This window comes from Salvelinus alpinus, chromosome 29, assembly GCF_045679555.1.
Source record: "Salvelinus alpinus chromosome 29, SLU_Salpinus.1, whole genome shotgun sequence".
In the NCBI taxonomy this organism is placed as follows: domain Eukaryota; kingdom Metazoa; phylum Chordata; class Actinopteri; order Salmoniformes; family Salmonidae; genus Salvelinus; species Salvelinus alpinus.
In genome coordinates, this window is record NC_092114.1 from 42,653,071 (window position 1) to 42,671,134 (window position 18,064).

Consider the following 18,064-nt stretch of genomic DNA (forward strand, 5'->3'; position numbering starts at 1 on the left):
TTGAATTGCTGCAAAGAAACCACTACTAAAAGACATCAATAAGAAGAGACTTGCTTGGGCCAAGAAACACGAGCAATGGACATTAGACCGGTGGAAATCTGTCCTTTGGTCTGATGAGACCAAATATGAGATTTCTGGTTTCATCCGCCACGTCTTTGTGAGACGTAGAGTAGGTGAACGGATTATCTCCGCATGTGTGGTTCCCAACCTTTATCTAACTAGGCAAGACAGTAAATTACAAATTCTTATTTACAATGATGGCCTACCGTGGCCAAACCCTAACCTGGACGATGTTGGGCCAATTGTACGCCTCCCTATGGGACTCCCAATCACGGCCGGTTGTGATACAGTCAGGAATCGAACCAGGGTCTGAGATAGTCCCGAGTGGCGCAGCGGTCTAAGGCATTATCATTTGTTTTTCAACAGAACAATGACCCAAAACACACCTCCAGGCAGTGTAAGGGCTATTTGACCAAGAAGGAGAGTGATGGAGTGCTGCATCAGATGACCTGGCCTCCACAATCACCTGACCTCAACCCAATTGAGATGGTTTGGGATGAGTTGGACCACAGTGTGGTGAGAATTTTCCTGCAAGAAATACATAATTGTAGTCTCTTCAAGGTTTAAAAAGGCCTCTAAAGTTTATTTCCACTGAAAATGTCAGACTTGATTCCCAGGTGAGTCTGCTGGGCCATGGAGCTCGTTGCGAGCATTAGCGCAATATGACACTCACCTGGACTCAATCACCTCCTTGATTACCTGCCCTATATATGTCCCTCCCCCAGGTGTCATTGTTTCAGTGTCTGTGCGTTGTTTGTGTTTCTTGGTTTGGTTTATGTTGTGTGTTTTCGTTAACACTCACTCCCTGAACTTGCTTCCCGACTCTCCACGCACATCGTTACGAGAGCAGAACATTAAAAAAACCTGGCACCATTTCAGCCATCAGTTACCTGAGGAAGGATGAAACTATCAAGGCTTTAAATGGTCAAATTTTGGGGGATGACCACCCAATGCAATAAAGTTTTGAATAAACTACTCGTTCATTTTTTAAATAGGCTACAAAACAATAACTGTTTCTTAACCTGTTCATTTTTACCAACTAATACAGTATGTTAAATGTCTGACAACATGCAGACTTTATCCATCAAGACCACACATCGAGCTTAAGATTCAAAAAGGCCTAAAATCAATGCAAGTCTCATTTCCAGGGTGAATAAATGTTTACTAATGTATAAAGGACATCACGCAGGTGTGCCAACTAAAAGATGTATCCCAGACAAGACTGAAGAATAGGACAAATAGACTGCGTTTAGATATGCAGCACAAATATGATCAATCTTTTCACAAATTGGCCAATCAGATCAGCTCTGAAAAAGATCTGATGTGATTGGTCAAAAGACCAATTCGTGGAAAAATGATCTGAATTGGGTTGCCTGTCCAAACTCAGCCGGGGACAAGTGAATATAAGTCAGTTATTGTGTTCACAGCAGTTTATGAGCTTGAGTGGTTACAAACATCACATGTTAAATGGCTACGAGACAGAGATAAGGAGACTCTGCTGTAATCAAAGTGAAGGACCCAGTATTCAGGAAGACAGCTTGAAGCAGATGTGTTTCCCCGTCCAGGCCCTTGTCACAGCATGCAGTGGCCTGATAGGGCGATGTCAATAAATACATTCTGTACTCTACACCACCAAAGCCATTTTAGCATTTACCGCACGTTCCTGAACAATCCAACCATTTTGTTAGTGTCATTTATATAAATGGGCAATTCAAATACAATATCCAGTTCATAAGCATTGACTGTAATACATCTAGGGTCCTTTGGTGGTCTGGCAGCATGCTGCTTTCTAGTGTTCCTACTCCCTCTATACCTGAAATGCAATAACATGAATAACAATAATCCTAGTCAAGCAGTAACTTGCCTAACTAGGCTAATTAAACACGCCTGTAAATGTGTACATCAACCAAATGATACCCAACCAGCTTAATAGTCGATTTGCAGTGAAAATAGGAGGGGCATTTTTCTTGACACCAATTAATCAATAAACAGGCAGTGGAATTAAGTAGTTTGTTCTAAAGTCCTTAAAATATAGCTTCACATACAGTTGAAGTCGGAAGTTTACATACACTTAGGTTGGAGTCATTAAAACTTGTTTTTCAACGACTCCACACATTTCTTGTTAACAAACTATAGTTTTGGCAAGTTGGTTAGGACATCTACTTTGTGCATGACACAAGTCATTTTCACAACAATTGTTTACAGACAGATGATTTCACTTATAATTCACTGTATCACAATTCCAGTAGGTCAGAAGTTTACATACACTAAGTTGACTGTGCCTTTAAACAGCTTGGAAAATCCCAGAAAATTATGACATGGCTTTAGAAGCTTCTGATAGGCTAATTGACATCATTTGAGTCAATTTGAGGTGTACCTGTGGATGCATTTCAAGGCCTACCTTTAAACTCAGTGCCTCTTTGCTTGACATGGTGGGGAAATCAAAAGAAATCAGCCAAGACCTCAGAAAATAAATTGTAGACCTCCACAAGTCTGGTTCAACCTTGGGAGCAATTTCCAAACGCCTGAAGGTAGCACGTTCATCTGTACAAACAATAGTATGCAAGTATAAACACCATGGAACCACACAGCTGTCATACCGCTCAGGAAGGAGACGTGTTCTGTCTCCTAGAGATGAATGTACTGTGGTGCGAAAAGTGCAGATCAATCACAGAACAACAGCAAAGGACCTTGTGAAGATGCTGGAGAAAACAGGTAAAAAAGTATCTATATCCACAGTAAAACGAGTCCTATATCGACATAACCTGAAAGGCCACTCAGCAAGGAAAAAGCCACTGCTCCAAAACCGCCAAAAAAGCCAGACTACGGTTTGCAACTGCACATGGGGACAAAGATCGTATTTTTTAGAGAAATGTCCTCTGGTCTGATGAAACAAAACTAGAACTGTTTGGCCATAATGACCATCGTTATGTTTGGAGGAAAAAGGGGGAGGCTTGCAAGCCGACGAAAACCATCCCAACCGTGAAGCACGGGGTGGCAGCATCATGTTGTGCGGGTGCTTTGCTGCAGGAGGGACTGGTGCACTTCACAAAATATATGACATCATGAGGAAGGAAAATTATGTGGAGATATTGAAGCAACATCTCAAGACATCAGTCAGGAAGTTAAAGCTTGGTCGCAAATGGGTCTTCCAAATGGACAATGACCCCAAGCATACTTCCACAGTTGTGGCAAAATGGCTTAAGGACAACAAAGTCAAGGTATTAAAGTGGCCATCACAAAACCCTGACCTCAACCCTACAGAAAAGTTGTGGACAGAACTGAAAAATCATGTATGAGCAAGGAGGCCTACAAACCTGACTAAGTTACACCAGCTCTGTCAGGAGGAATGGGCCAAAATCCATCTAGCTTATTGTGGGAAGCTTGTTGAAGGCTACCCGAAACGTTTGACCCAAGTTTATCAATTGAAAGGCAATGCTACCAAATACTAATTGAGTGCATGTAAACTTCTGACCCACTGGGAATGTGATGAAAGAAATAAAAGCTGAAATAAATCCCTCTACTATTATTCTGACATTTCACATTCTTAAAATAAAGTGGTGATCCTAACTGACCTATAACAGGGATTTTTTACTGGGATTAAATGTCAGGAATTGCGAAAAACTGAGTTTTTAAATGTATTTGGCTAAGGTGTATGTAAACTTCCGACTTCAAATGTAAGTCCAAAAATGGATGTAGCATCTAGCTCCTTTAAATTGATCAAAAGTGTGCGAGTTTGAACATGTGTTCATTAGGCCTATGGAATTTTTTTATCAGCATGAATTAGATTGAGCAATAAAAGCCCCACTTTTATTCCATAGGCTGGGATCCGCATTATGCAGCTTTTGCAAGAAAGTATTTTTCACTGGCTGTCCAATGGTTTCAAAAACAATGATTGATAGGCAGGCAGCTTAAACTTCTTGAATTCAACCATTATTGGGTTCAATACACATGTAGCTTTGTGAACAGCCATCCACAACAACCACAATCCAAATAGCTAAATGAGAGAGCAGCGGTGTTGATTCACATCAATGCGCTATGTAGATATTAATAAGTGATATCCGTATTGCCGTAGACTGCAGCCGTGGCCAAAGGTTTTGAGAATGACACAAATATTACTTTCCACAAAGTTTGCTGCTTCAGTGTCTTTAGAGATTTTTGTCAGATGTTACTATGGAATACTGAAGTATAATTACAAGCATTTCATAAGCGTCAAAGGCTTTTATTGACAATTACATGAAGTTGATACAAAGAGTCAATATTTGCAGTGTTGACCCTTCTTTTTCAAGACCTCTGCAATCTGCCCTGGCATGCTGTCAATTAACTTCTAGGCCACATCCTGACTGATGGCAGCCCATTCTTGCATAATCAATGCTTGGAGTTTGTCAGAATTTGTGGGGTTTTGTTTCTCCACCTGCCTCTTGAGGATTGATCACAAGTTCTCAATGGGATTAAGGTCTGGGGAGTTTCCTGGCCATGGACCCAAAATAGTGATGTTTTGTTCCCCGAGCCACTTAGTTATCACTTTTGCCTTATGGCAAGGTGCTCCATCATGCTGGAAAAGGCATTGTTTGTCACCAAACTGTTCCTGGATGGTTGGGAGAAGTTGCTCTCGGAGGATGTGTTGGTACCATTCTTTATTCATGGCTGTGTTCTTAGGCAAAATTGTGAGTGAGCCCACTCCCTTGGCTGAGAGAAGCAACCCCACACATGAATGGTCTCAGGATGGTTTACTGTTGGCATGACACAGGACTGATGGAAGCACTCACCTTGTCTTCTCCGGACAAGCTTTATTCTGGATGCCCCAAACAATCGGAAAGGGGATTCATCAGAGAAAATGACTTTACCCCAGTACTCAGCAGTCCAATCCCTGTACATTTTGCAGAATATCAGTCTGTCCCTGATGTTTTTCTTGGAGAGAAGTGGCTTCTTTGCTGCCCTTCTTGACACCAGGCCATCCTCCAAAAGTCTTCGCCTCACTGTGCGTGCAGATGCACTCACACCTGCCTGCTGCCATTCCTGAGTAAGCTCTGTACTGGTGGTGCCCCGATCCCAAAGCTGAATCAACTTTAGGAGACAGTCCTGGCGCTTGCTGGACTTTGTTGGGCGCCCTGAAGCCTTCTTCACAACAATTTAACCGCTCTCCTTGAAGTTCTTGAAGATCCGATAAATGGTTGATTTAGGTGCAATCTTACTGGCAGCAATATCCTTGCCTGTGAAGCCCTTTTTGTGCAAAGCAATGATGATGGCACGTGTTTCCTTGCAGGTAACCATAGTTGACAGAGAAAGAACAATAATTCCAAGCACTACTCTCCTTTTGAAGCTTCCAGTCTGTTATTTGAACTCAATCAGCATGACAGAGTGATCTTCAGCCTTGTCCTCGTCAACACTCACACCTGTGTTAACGAGAGAATCACTGACATGATGTCAGCTGTTCCTTTTGTGGCAGGGCTGAAATGCAGTGGAAATGTTTTTTGAGGATTCAGTTCATTTGTATGGCAAAGATGGACTTTGCAATTAATTTCAATTAATCTGTTCACTCTTCATAACATTCTGGAGTATATGCAAATTTCCATCATATAAACTGAGGCAGCAGACTTTGTGAAAATGTATATTTGTGTCAATCTCAACTTTTGGCCACGACTGTACACCACTGCTGTCATCCTTACCTCCAAGCGATTATTCAAGAATGTCCACACGCAGGAACGCCCCAAATTGTGGGCCGCAATTGCACCCTTCTTGGATGCCTCCCTGTCATGAGCCAGGTGCCCCTTTCAAAGCCCACTGCGAAGTCAGCTCAAAACAAAAGTGAAGTTGGCTAAATTAAGCATGATGTCAGATCTCCCCAAGGAGATGTAGGTGTGGAGTCAGGCGCAGGAGAAACAAGTTCCAAAGAAAAAGGGCGTTTTATTTAACTAGCTCAAAAAACAACAGGAACGCCGGACTACAGCAATAGCCACGAAAACCCCACTCAGACACAGTCTAGGGAAAAACACCTATAAAACATGAGCTAATAAAAACGAAACCCAAACTCACTGACAGTTCAAACGAAAACAATCCCGCACAAAACCCCAAAGGAAATGTCTAATTAAATACCCCCCCAATTAACCAAAATGAAACCAGGTGAAACACAAAACAGACATAACCAAAAGAAAAGGAAAAAGGATCGGTGGCAGCTAGTAGACCGGAGACGATGACCGCCGAGCGCCACCCGAACAGGGAGGTGGAAGTCGTGACACATGAGGAGTAATGAGTATGATTCTGTGTTTACTTGTCACATGCAAAAGTGATTGCTTAAAAAAAAGCTTTAAATGCCATCTCAATTAAAAATAGATTGACCGAGTGGCACAGAGTACTGTTTGATTTGAGAAGGTCGCTCCTCCCTCACCGTCTTTGCTTGTTCACGTCATGGGCCATAGATGGTGCACCATGGCTCAGGTTAATAGAACTCCCTCAGCGACGGGTTTCTTGCTTTCTTGAAAGGTAGGCTTAGTAGAGTTGCCAAAAACTGGATGCATCAGGTTTTCAGGGATACAGCTAATTCAACCTAGCTTCATTTTCCACTGAAAACCAAATAGGTTTCCACAGCCACAAAGTAAAAATTGTCTATATTGTAACAATTAATTAAAACTAAAATGATCTTTTTTATCTTTTTTTAAGGTTAGGGTTAGGCATATGGTAAGCAGTGTGGTTAGGGTTAAAATAACATTTTAATAAGATTTATAAATAGACTGGGTTTATTACTTACCTGATAGCTACTTTAGGTTACTTCAGAGAGGAAGAGGTGAAGCAAGAGGTTTTACTCCGCCCAAAATCTTTCCACGAACATAACCCCACGAAGTAAGACATTTTTGTTTGGAGCTTAATGAGTGTTGAATTTGGTCAACAAAAAATATAATTGCCAATTCTGTATTTGAGACTTATTTGATCGAATTTATGTTTTGTAATGTTTAGGTTGTTACAAATGCACTGATATAAGTGGATGCACGTGTCATTTCGGAATCTCACCCAAAAACCCTTTGAAATCAGAGTTGTGCCTGTTGTCATAGAGATAGATAGACGACTCATCACCATTTTAAAGTAGTCAACTGGGTGGCGATTCCTATGAGTTGGGAGCAATCAGACAATGAAGAAGGAGAAAATGTACTACTTTAAAATGGAGATCGCCTCAATGGCACTGCCCATGCTGTCACAGACGCTAAAATGGCACTGAGACAAAGATTTTTATTTTTCCGTTATTTTACCAGGTAAGTTGACTGAGAACACATTCTCATTTACAGCAACGACCTGGGGAATAGTTACAGGGGAGAAATGAATGAGCCAATTGTAAACTTGGGATTATTAGGTGACCGTGATGGTTTGAGGGCCAGATTGGGAATTTAGCCAGGACACCAGGGTTAACACCCCTACTCTTACAATAAGTGCCATGGGATCTTAAATGACCTCAGGGAGTCAGGACACCCGTTTAACGTCCCACCCGAAAGACAGCACCCTACACAGGGCAGTGTCCCCAATCCCTGCCCTGGGGCATTGGGATATTTTTTAGACCAGAGGAAAGAGTGCTTCCTACTGGCCCTCCAACACCATTTCCAGCAGCATCTGGTCTCCCATCCAGGGACTGACCAGGACCAACCCTGCTTAGCTTCAGAAGCAAGATGAGTCCTCTATCTCAATGGCATGTTGTTCACAAACGTATCTGCCCTCTCATTAGCTAGAATGGTTCCTCCCGCCTGCCTTCCATCTTTGACGACATGTATTTCCATTTTTTGAGCAGTCACTCGAATTTCTTGTCCATATAATAGACAATATTCGGTTACCGGTCAACTCTGAAAGCCTGTGTATTGCAGTTGCTGCGCTCTTCATATTTTTGGCCTGGTCATCTATTCCTACAGTGCATTTGGTATGGATAACACAATTGTGTTTGCGGAGACGGAAAGTCCATTCACATCACGTGCTATATAGAGCAGTATTAATGCGCAGGCGTCAGTCGGTATTTGAAACCCCATGCAGCTTTGCTTAGAAATAGCTGTGCTGAAAATACTACAGAATAGGTCTTCTGTCTTCAATAATGATATACAGCCTATGCAGGTGTGGATACAATTTGAGCAACCATTGGCATAATTAGTCTAAATGTGTGACGTGCGCTGTTATCGTGTTGTGCTCGAGGTCTGCACCTGTTCACTAGGATACTGAAACCCGCGGTGAGTGTTTTGTATGCGTAGGGAAACATCACTTTGTTTTTTGCGCGTTATTTCTACCGAATATTTACAGTGAAGGCTGGTTTAGCAGTTACTAGGAGTTATGCCATCTAGACCCGTGAACGGCTTTGTTCAGACCAGTGATATTCGGTGAAGAAGGCACGAAGCTATAGCCAAGTCATAGTGTGCAGTTCCAACTGCGATGTTCGGCCAGTCACCTCACGTTCTTGGAGGCATCTTGTGGATTCAGAATCCAATGAGAGGTATGTTTGGTGGGCTCATATCCTATGGTAATGCAACCCTTCTCTGTGTCAGGTGGGATGAGAATTATTGTGGACAGGTTGCTGACATCATGATCATCCATTTCTACCATACACTAATGCTACCATCATTTTCGATACGAACCAGTCTCTCCTGTTCCACTTCTCCCGTGAAAATGTAACTTGGTTTAGTGTCATCAACACCGACCATTTAATCACAATTTTGAAATGCTACGTTTGTTACTATTTAAGCTGATAACATTACACACAGACTGTGTCATCATGTGTATCATTCATGTGTTGTCCTGGGTCACCTCCGCATCTCCTGGGATATTTTATGGAGAGGTGAGGAATGAAGTCTAAACTCCTATTTGGCTGGTATGACCAGACTGCACACTCAGGACTATTCAACATGCCTATGCTTTTAAATCTTGTAAATCCATTTTACATTCTCTCAAGGACCACCTACACTGTGGTACGTTTTGCTATATTTGCAGATAGATTATGCCTTCGTCTGCAGAAATGATTGACACTGCAATAATTAATTGCTTTGCAGATATTGTGTGTAGACATGTGAAGTGCACATCAGAGGCATTTCTAATCTTCACACAAGGTCAGGTCTTATCCTGCTAAAGCTGCCCAAACATCCTTTTAATGCACTGGAGATTACGTTTGTATATTTCTTACACAGAATGTTCAGCTTTTACGCACTTTTAGTGAGGATGCCCCTATATCTAGAAAACATTGTAATTATCACTAATACCATATAGGGCCTATGTACATAGATACAAAACGTAGCTTGGTCCTACTCTCTAACCTGCAAACATGTCCTGTAATGAATAAAAATTACATGTAGGCTGGTCTGTGATGAGTCCTCACTGTGCTAGTATGAGTTTAAACAACCTGGATTCAGGGGTAGACGTAACATAGTAATTGTAAATCTGGGACACTCCAATTAGTATGATATGTTACATTTCATATGGTATGTATTAATTTGTGGATGTCCATCATTCGTTTTGTATGATATGTTACATTTACATTTAAGTCATTTAGCAGACGCTCTTATCCAGAGCGACTTACAATTTGGATTACGAGTTGCAATTTGTACGATATGGGTTACGAGTTGCTATTTGTTGTGGCTAATGTTAGCTAGGCTAGGGTTTAAGGTTAGGGTTAGGTTAAGGGGAAGGGTTAGCTAAAAAGTAGCTAAAAACTAGTAAGTTGTCTGTGATGAGTTTCGAATAGGTTGCTAGACGTTCGCGTTATACGTCCACCCCGACCAACCATACTACTTTCGTTTTTAGCCTTAAGTAACCTTCTGTTTTATGTACAGAGCTGTCTGCTCAAGAGGAAGCTTCTTACTGTAACCAGTGCCTGCAATCTGGTTCCGGTTATTAATCAACCTATCAGGGTGTTTACAAACACTACAGGAACAAGATCATCCACATGTATCGATCACATTTTTACTAATACTGTAGAACTTTGTTCTAAAGCTGTATCTGTACCCATTGGATGCAGTGATCACAATATAGTGTCTATATCCAGGAAAGCCAAAGTTCCAAAGCTGGGCCTAAAATAGTGTATAAGAGATCATACAAAATATTTTGCTGTGACTTATGTGGATGATGTAAAAAATATTTGTTGGTCTGATGTGATTTAATGAGGAGCATCCAGACGCTGCACTTGATGAATTTATGAAATTGCTTCTTCCAATTATTGGTTAACATGCACGTGTTGAGAAACTGACTGTTAGAACTCCATGGATTGATGAGGAATTGAAAAACAGTATGGTTGAAAGAGATGGGAGGGAAAAGGAGTGGCTAATAAGTCTGGCTGTACGTTTGACTGGCTTACTTACTGCAAATTGAGAAATTATGTGACTAAACTCAACAAAAAGAAGAAACAACTTTATTATAAAGCCAAGATCAATGAAATAATGGGGAAAAAATGTTGGCGTACTTTAAATGAAATTATGGGCAGAAAGACTAATTCAACTCCATTTTTCATCGAATCAGATGGCTGATTCATCACAAAACATTTGATGTTGCCAATTATTTTTATGATTATTTAACTTCTTGGAACTATAGGGGGTGCTGTTCCGCATTAGCATATTTTGGTCTCCAAATTAAACTGCCTCGTGCTAAATTCTTGATCGTACAATATGCATATTATTGTTATTATTGGATAGAAAACACTTTCTAGTTTCTATAGCCGTTGGAATTTTGTCTCTGAGTGGTACAGAACTATATCTACAGCACTTTTCATGACGGGTCAGATTTCAGAAATTTTTACCCCTGATCTGGAGTCTGTTTTTAAGGTGACAGTGAATGCTATGAAGAAACCGACACTGCCTACGTCTTCCTCTGGGTGTCTGTACGTCATCACGTTTTGAAAGGAATCGATTGCACAATCACAGCCACTATAAAAGAACAAAACGTAGAGGTACCTCCCTTTCTCGTCGCGCGCCTGAAGCGTGAAGGACATCGGACTTGCCTCATTCCAAATCGTTGTCTAACCAGCAATATTTCATCACGTGGTCATGTTTTTACTCGTTATAGTTGTTAAAAACATCATAATGTAGTTAATTTGAACCGTTTTATAGCAATTTATATCCGTTTAGTGCGATTCTGAGGAATTTCTTTGTCGTGCACTTTCTAGCTTTGGGAACGTTTCGGGGTCTCGGTCGTTGTTAGTGGACATTTCGAAGGACAGAGGACATCTATCGACCAAAAGAAGATTACAACATAGAAAGGATACATTGCCCAAGAATCTGATGGAAGAACAGCTCAAAGTAAGCAATATTTAATATGATAAATCGTTGTTCTGTCGAAATATTTTAAACGCATATTTCGCCATTTTGTTTGTTATCGCGTCACTTGGCGAACCCTGTATTGAAAAGTAAGGATAATTTTAAAAATGTAAGTCAGCGGTTGCATTAAGAACTAATTTGTCTTTCGATTCCTGTCAACCCTGTATTTTTTAGTCAAGTATATGATTAGCTTTCAATTAAACTAGATCACTCTGAAAGATGACGTCAGACATTTTGAGGCTTGATTTCCTAGTATTTTCATTGTGTAACCACGGTTTTGTATGGCTAAATATGCACATTTTCGAACAAACTGTATATGTATGTTGTAAAATGATGTTACAGGAGTGTCATCGGAAGAATTCTGAGAAGGTTAGTGAAAAAATTAATATATTTTGGCGGTGATTACGTTATAGCGCTCTTTGGCTGGAATCGATGCTCTGGTAACGTTTTCACATGTGGTATGCTAACTTATCGATTTATTGTGTTTTCGCTGTAAAACGCTTAGAAAATCTGAAATATTGTCTGGAATCACAAGATCTGGGTCTTTCCATTGCTATGCTTTGTCTATTCTTATGAAATGTTTTATTAAGAGTAAATTGGTCATACACGTTGCTCTCTATAGTAATTCTAGTCGTCTTGTGATGGTCGGTGCAATTGTAAACTGTGATTTCTACCTGAAATATGCACTTTTTTCTAACAAAACCTATCCTATACCATAAATATGTTATCAGACTGTCATCTGAAGAGGTTTTTTCTTGGTTAGTGGCTATCAATATCTTAGTTTAGCCGAATTGGTGATAGCACCTGAAGTAGTAAGAAACTGATGGAGTTAGAAAAGTGGTGTATTTTGCTAACGTGTTTAGCTAATAGATTTACATATTTTGTCTTCCCTGTAAAACATTTTAAAAATCTGAAATGGTGGCTTTATTCACAAGATCTGTATCTTTCATCTGGTGTCTTGGACTTGTGATTTAATGATATTTAGATGCTACTATCTACTTGTGAAGCTATGCTAGCTATGCTAATCAGTGTGTGGGGGGGTGGGGGGTGATCCCGGACCCGGGGTAGAGGCTCGTTAGAGGTTAATTGGCAAACTTAGGCAGGAAATTCCCACGACAAACAGTGAGCTATTATATTCATGCATAAGAAAAGCAGTGCAAGTTTGGATTTTGTAAAGTTAGGTGGGAAAATTATTGTTAACGATCAATAATGACAAACCTCCTGGCATTGACAACTTAGATGGAAAGCTACTGAGGATGGAAGATGACTCTGTAGCCACTCCTATCTGTCATATATTTAATCTGAGCCTAGAGGAAAGTCTTTGTCCTCAGGCCTGGAGGGAATTCAAAATAATTCTGCTACCCAAGAGTGGTAAAGCGGCCTTTACTGGTTCTAACAGCAGACCTATAAGCTTGCTGCCAGCTCTTAGCAAACTGTTGGAAAAAATAGTTTGACCAAATACAATGCTATTTCTCTGTAAAGAAATTAACAGACTTTCAGCACGCTTATACATTTACATTTACATTTAAGTCATTTAGCAGACGCTCTTATCCAGAGCGACTTACAAATTGGGGCTATAGAGAAGGGCTCTCAACATGTACTGCACTGACACATATGACTGATGATTGGTTGAAAGAAATTGATAATAAGAAGATTGTGGGAGCTGTACTTTTAGATATCAGTGCAGCCTTTGATATTATTGACCATAACCTGTTGTTGAAAAAAATGTGTTGTGGCTTTTCAAACTCAGCTCTGAATCCATGATATGGTAATCTATCTAACTGAACTCAAAGGGTTTTCTTTAATGGAAGTGTCTTTAATGTCAAACATGTAAAGTGTGGTGTACCGCAGGGCAGCTTTCTAGGCCCTCTATTCTGTTCTATTTTTACCAATGACCTGCCACTGGCATTAAACAAAGCATGTGTGTCCATGTATGCTGATGATTCAACCATATACGCATCAGCAACCACAGCCAATGAAGTCACTGAAACCCTTAACATAGAGTTGCAGTCTGTTTTGGAATGGGTGGCCAGTAATAAACTGGTCCTGAACATTTTCTAAAACTAACAGCATTGGATTTGGTACAAATCATTCCATAAGTGCTAGACCTCAGCTGAATCTGGTAATGAATGGTGTGGCTGTTGAACAAGTTGAGGAGACTAAATTACTTGGCGTTACCTTAGATTGTAAACTGTCATGGTCAAAACATATAGATTCAATGGTTTTAAAGATGGGGAGAGGTCTGTCCGTAATAAAGAGATGCTCTGCTTTTTTTTGACACCACACTCCAAAAAGCAAGTTCAGCAGGCTCTAGTTTTGTTTAATCTTGATTATTGTGTGGTCCAGTGCGGCAAAGAAATACCTAGTTAAGCTGCAGCTGGACCAGAACAGAGCGGCATGTTTTGCTCTTAATTGTAATCAGAGGGTTGATATAAATACTATGCATGCCAGTCTCTCTTGGCTAAGAGTTGACTGTCTATCACTTCTTCTTTTTTTATAAGAAACATTGTGTGGAAAATCCCAAATTGTTTGCATAGTCAACTTACACACCTCTGACACACACACTTATCCCACCAGACATGCCACCAGGGGTCTTTTCATAGTCCCCAAATCCAGAACAAATTCCCAAAAATGTACAGTATTATATAGAGCCCTTATTGCATGGAACTTCCTTCCATCTCATATTGCTCAAATAAACAGCAAACCTGGTCTCAAAAAGCAGATGAAGCAACACCTCGCAGCACAACGCCTCTCCCCTATGTGACCTAGATAGTTTGTGTATGCATTGATATGTAGGCTACGTGTGCCTTTAAAAAAAATGTATGTAGTTCTGGCCTTGAGCTGTTCTTGTCTAATGATGTTCTGTATTATTTTTTTTGTGTGGACCCCAAGAAGAGTAGCTGCTGCTTTTGCAACAGCTAATGGGGATCCTAATAAAATACCAGATGTAACAAATCATACTAATTTGAGTGTCCTGGATTTACATCTACTATGTTATATATATGTGTGTGTCTATGAAACCAGGCTGGTTTAAAAAAACAGTAGCATCCTTATGTTGGTGTTGCACCTTGGTACCAATGTGATGTAGCCTGGTTCCAGATGTTTGTGCTGTCATGTCAACTCATTGTCATGTTTGATGTGAAGAAGTTTTGAGTAAAATGGTGATTCTGCAATGTTACAGTACGAACAGCTACCAACTCTTAGACGGTGAATGCAGGGCAGGTACCGTATTAATCATGTATAACATGTGAGACAATTATTAGCTGTTTGAAAATGCAGTTTTTCGAGGGACCTTGGTTTATCATTTAAATATTTAATCTCTCTGGGATATGTGGGACGCTAGCATCCCACCGGCCTACATCCAGTGACAATGCAGAGCGCCAAATTCAAATAAATTACTATCAAAATTTAACTTTCATTAAATCACACATGCAATACACCAAATTTAAAGCTACACTTGTTGTGAATCCAGCCAATATGTCCGATTTCAAAAAGGCTTTACGGCGAAAGCAAACGATGCTATTATCTGAGGACAGCACCCCAGTAAACAAACACAGACAATCCTATTTCAACCCTCCAGGCGCGACACAAAACGCAGAAATAAAGATATAATTCATGCCTTACCTTTGACGAGCTTCTTCTGTTAGCACTCCAATATGTCCAATAAACATCACAAATGGTCTTTTTGTTTGATTAATTCCGTCTATATATATATATATATATATCCAAAATGTCCATTTGGCGCGTTTGATCCAGAAAAACACCAGTTCCAACTTTCGCAACGTGACTACAAAATATCTCATAAGTTACCTGTAAGCTTTGTCCAGACATTTCAAACTACTTTTGTAATACAACTTTTGGTATTTTTTTTTAACGTAAATAATCGATCAAATATAAGACGGTATTAACTGTGTTCAATACCGGAGGAAAACAAAGTGGAGCTAGCTTTCAGGTCACGCGCCTCTAACAAAGAGTACACTTCCCTCGAGCCTCATTCTGAACAGTGCTACTACTTCATTTCTCAAACATTCCTCAACCAATTTCAAAAGACTGACATCCAGTGGAAGCGATAGGAACTGCAAGAAGGTCCCTTAGAAATCTGGATTCCCAATGAAACCCCATTGAAAAGTGACCTCAAAGAAAAAAATGTCTGAATGGTTTGTCCTCGGGGTTTCGCCTGCCAAATAAGTTCTGTTATACTCACAGACATGATTCAAACAGTTTTAGAAACTTCAGAGTGTTTTCTGTCCAAATCTACTAATAATATGCATGTCTTAGCTTCTGGGCCTGAGTAGCAGGCAGTTTACTTTGGACATCCTTTTCATCCGGACGTGAAAATACTGCCACCTATCCCAGAGAAGTTAAGTCATGAATTTATATTTTGTTTAATTTATTCATTATTTTATACAAAACAAAATATAGTGACATTTCCTGCACAGTAGTGCATAACCCGCAAGTGATAAAGCACAGCATTACTTCAACTGCTTGATCTCCAGTCGAGACACCTTGATCTTAGTTATTTAGTCGCATGAAATGTATTCTAGCAGACTCCCAGTCTAAAATGCTAGGAATGGTGAGGTGATGTTATTGCTGTGAGTGAAGATCCTGTGGTGAAGCAGGAATATACTGGCTTGGAGATGAGGTATATCATGACCGTCTGAGACAGTTATGAATCACATACACACTCGAAAGGCAAATTACATCTTGTTCGTGAGAGAGCCTACGGGCGGACACCCTACCTCCCTCAATCTACACACACGTACACATCCTTGATAAAAGACCAGTGCCATTAAAAATTTGCATTGAGTTCCACTGTTGTGCTTGATGATGGCTCTATGCGATGAAGCCCAACTTATCACTGCACTGAGAAACATAGAGGACGTAGAGGACATAATTCTCGTTAAGTTGTCTGTGATATCATAACTGGTGTCGTTTCATGACAAATGATACGTACACAGTCATGGCATAATGTCCCGTTGCATGATCTACTGTATGACAGTGGATGCTTATCTTGCACATACTGACATAAGTTGTTATGACTGCTTATGTCATCTGTTGCATAATACTTGGGACACTGTGAACAGCTTTGTGGCTGAGGGTTCCAGTGAACTGTTCCAGAACATTGCTTTAGCCTACAATTGGATGCCCTGGCCTATCCATCTGACCAATGCTCTCAAACTTTGGCTGAGCCAAACCATTCCCTTCAGTCTGGCCTCTATCTCTGCTCAGCCTCGCTAATGCACCCTACACCGACCCTCCTCACTGTGCATCAGGGTTCGCACAAGAGGCTTAAAGTACTTGAATTTGGCACCCTGAAATCCAAGTACTGGAATACCTTGAAAATCAGACCAGTTTCTCAAGTTGGTACTTGAATTTAAATGTCGAGGAGAACAGAAAATGATCAAATATGAAAAATATTAGAAACGTTTGATCTTGCAAATTCATTTCCAGGCAGACTACCAAGTCTTATTTCCTCATGTGTTTCGTGCTCTGGTTGCCAGGCGAACTCGCTCATTCCACCCACACTGCCACTCAGCCAGGCAGGTACAGAACTGACTGATTATGCGCCGCCAAACGTCACACCGATCGCTAAAATACTGGGCAAATGTAGATTCAATCTTCCCTGACAGGATATTGATGTTTATGAATGGGTGAACCTCTGCACACGCCCATAGGCCGAGAGGTGAAACGAACTACCTCAGCCCAGATCTACAGTGGCAAGTATCAGGGGGAATTTTTAAACATCCCTCGACTCCTGCCATGTCAACAGACATCCCCCAAACCAAAAAAAAAACCTGACTCTCGGAGAATGAGTGTACAACTGGTAAATTGTTGCTGATATTTCAGTCAAATGTCTCGCTAGCTAGGTAACTCGAGGGCTCTGGCTATTAGCTAGATAACTAGATGGATGACATTCGACACTAACATTGGACAGAACCTGACCTCAACAGGAGCAGTTGACTGACATTAAGCTAGCTATAATCAAAAGATGGGCTACTATAAGTTCTCATAACAAAATACATGTTCTTTATAGAGATTAGTGAGCCAGACGGTGGCGAGTCAGGCTGCAATGAAGGATGCAAAGGGGAGAGGGAGAGGAAGTGTTGAAGCAAGCAGGGAGAGAGTATTACAGTGGTTCCCAAACTTGGGTTCCGGGACCAATGTGGGGTCCTCTAAAATGTATAGTTTCCCCTGAGAGAATCTTCAACCTTGTCAAACACATGAATAACTTGTTTCTCTTCAAATGGGTAAGGAATACATTTTAGAGTCCTCAAGGCCTTTTTACACTGTCAGAATTCACTTTCATGTAATGTGTTGGGACAGCCTGTTGGACCAAATATTTTGTGAAATATAAAGACCATTTTAACACAATTTAATATTATCATGTACTCTGAACAAAATATAAATGCAACATGCAAAAGATTTTACTGAGTTACAGGTTATATAAGGAAATCAGTCAACATCATCAGTACTGACTTACCACTCATGTATTAAGTAAATGAGTAGTGAAACACTTATTGAGTAGCAGTTGTAAGGTAGTGATGAACAGTAAATTTGTTGGTTATTTTCACGAGCTTGTGGCGATGTACTGCCATCCGGTGGCGTCTAGAAACACTTGCATAATAGGAACTATTACAAATTTGATGATCTTTAAATAAATATTAGTGCTAGAAAAAGTATTGGAAAGTCTTTGAATTTGACTTGCCACTGTCTGTATGAACCCTGGTGCAGCCATT

General features: G+C 40.5%; 1 protein-coding gene across 4 annotated transcripts in view; it reads left to right on the top strand.

The window, feature by feature from the left end:
• The first annotated feature begins 8,013 nt into the window (after positions 1 to 8,013).
• Positions 8,014 to 18,064, top strand: part of LOC139558789 (sterile alpha motif domain-containing protein 12-like) — a 142,562-nt gene continuing 132,511 nt past the window's right edge. The window contains exons 1-2 of one of the 4 annotated variants that reach the window (XM_071374219.1): positions 8,014 to 8,521; positions 11,177 to 11,309. Coding sequence is in view for 2 of the 4 variants with exons in the window: in XM_071374218.1 (XP_071230319.1) it covers positions 8,461 to 8,521 (61 nt within the window). In the remaining 2 variants the exon portion in view is untranslated. The remainder of the gene's footprint in view (positions 8,522 to 11,176; positions 11,310 to 18,064) is intronic. The other 3 variants (XM_071374218.1, XM_071374220.1, XM_071374217.1) reach the window with 3 other exon arrangements.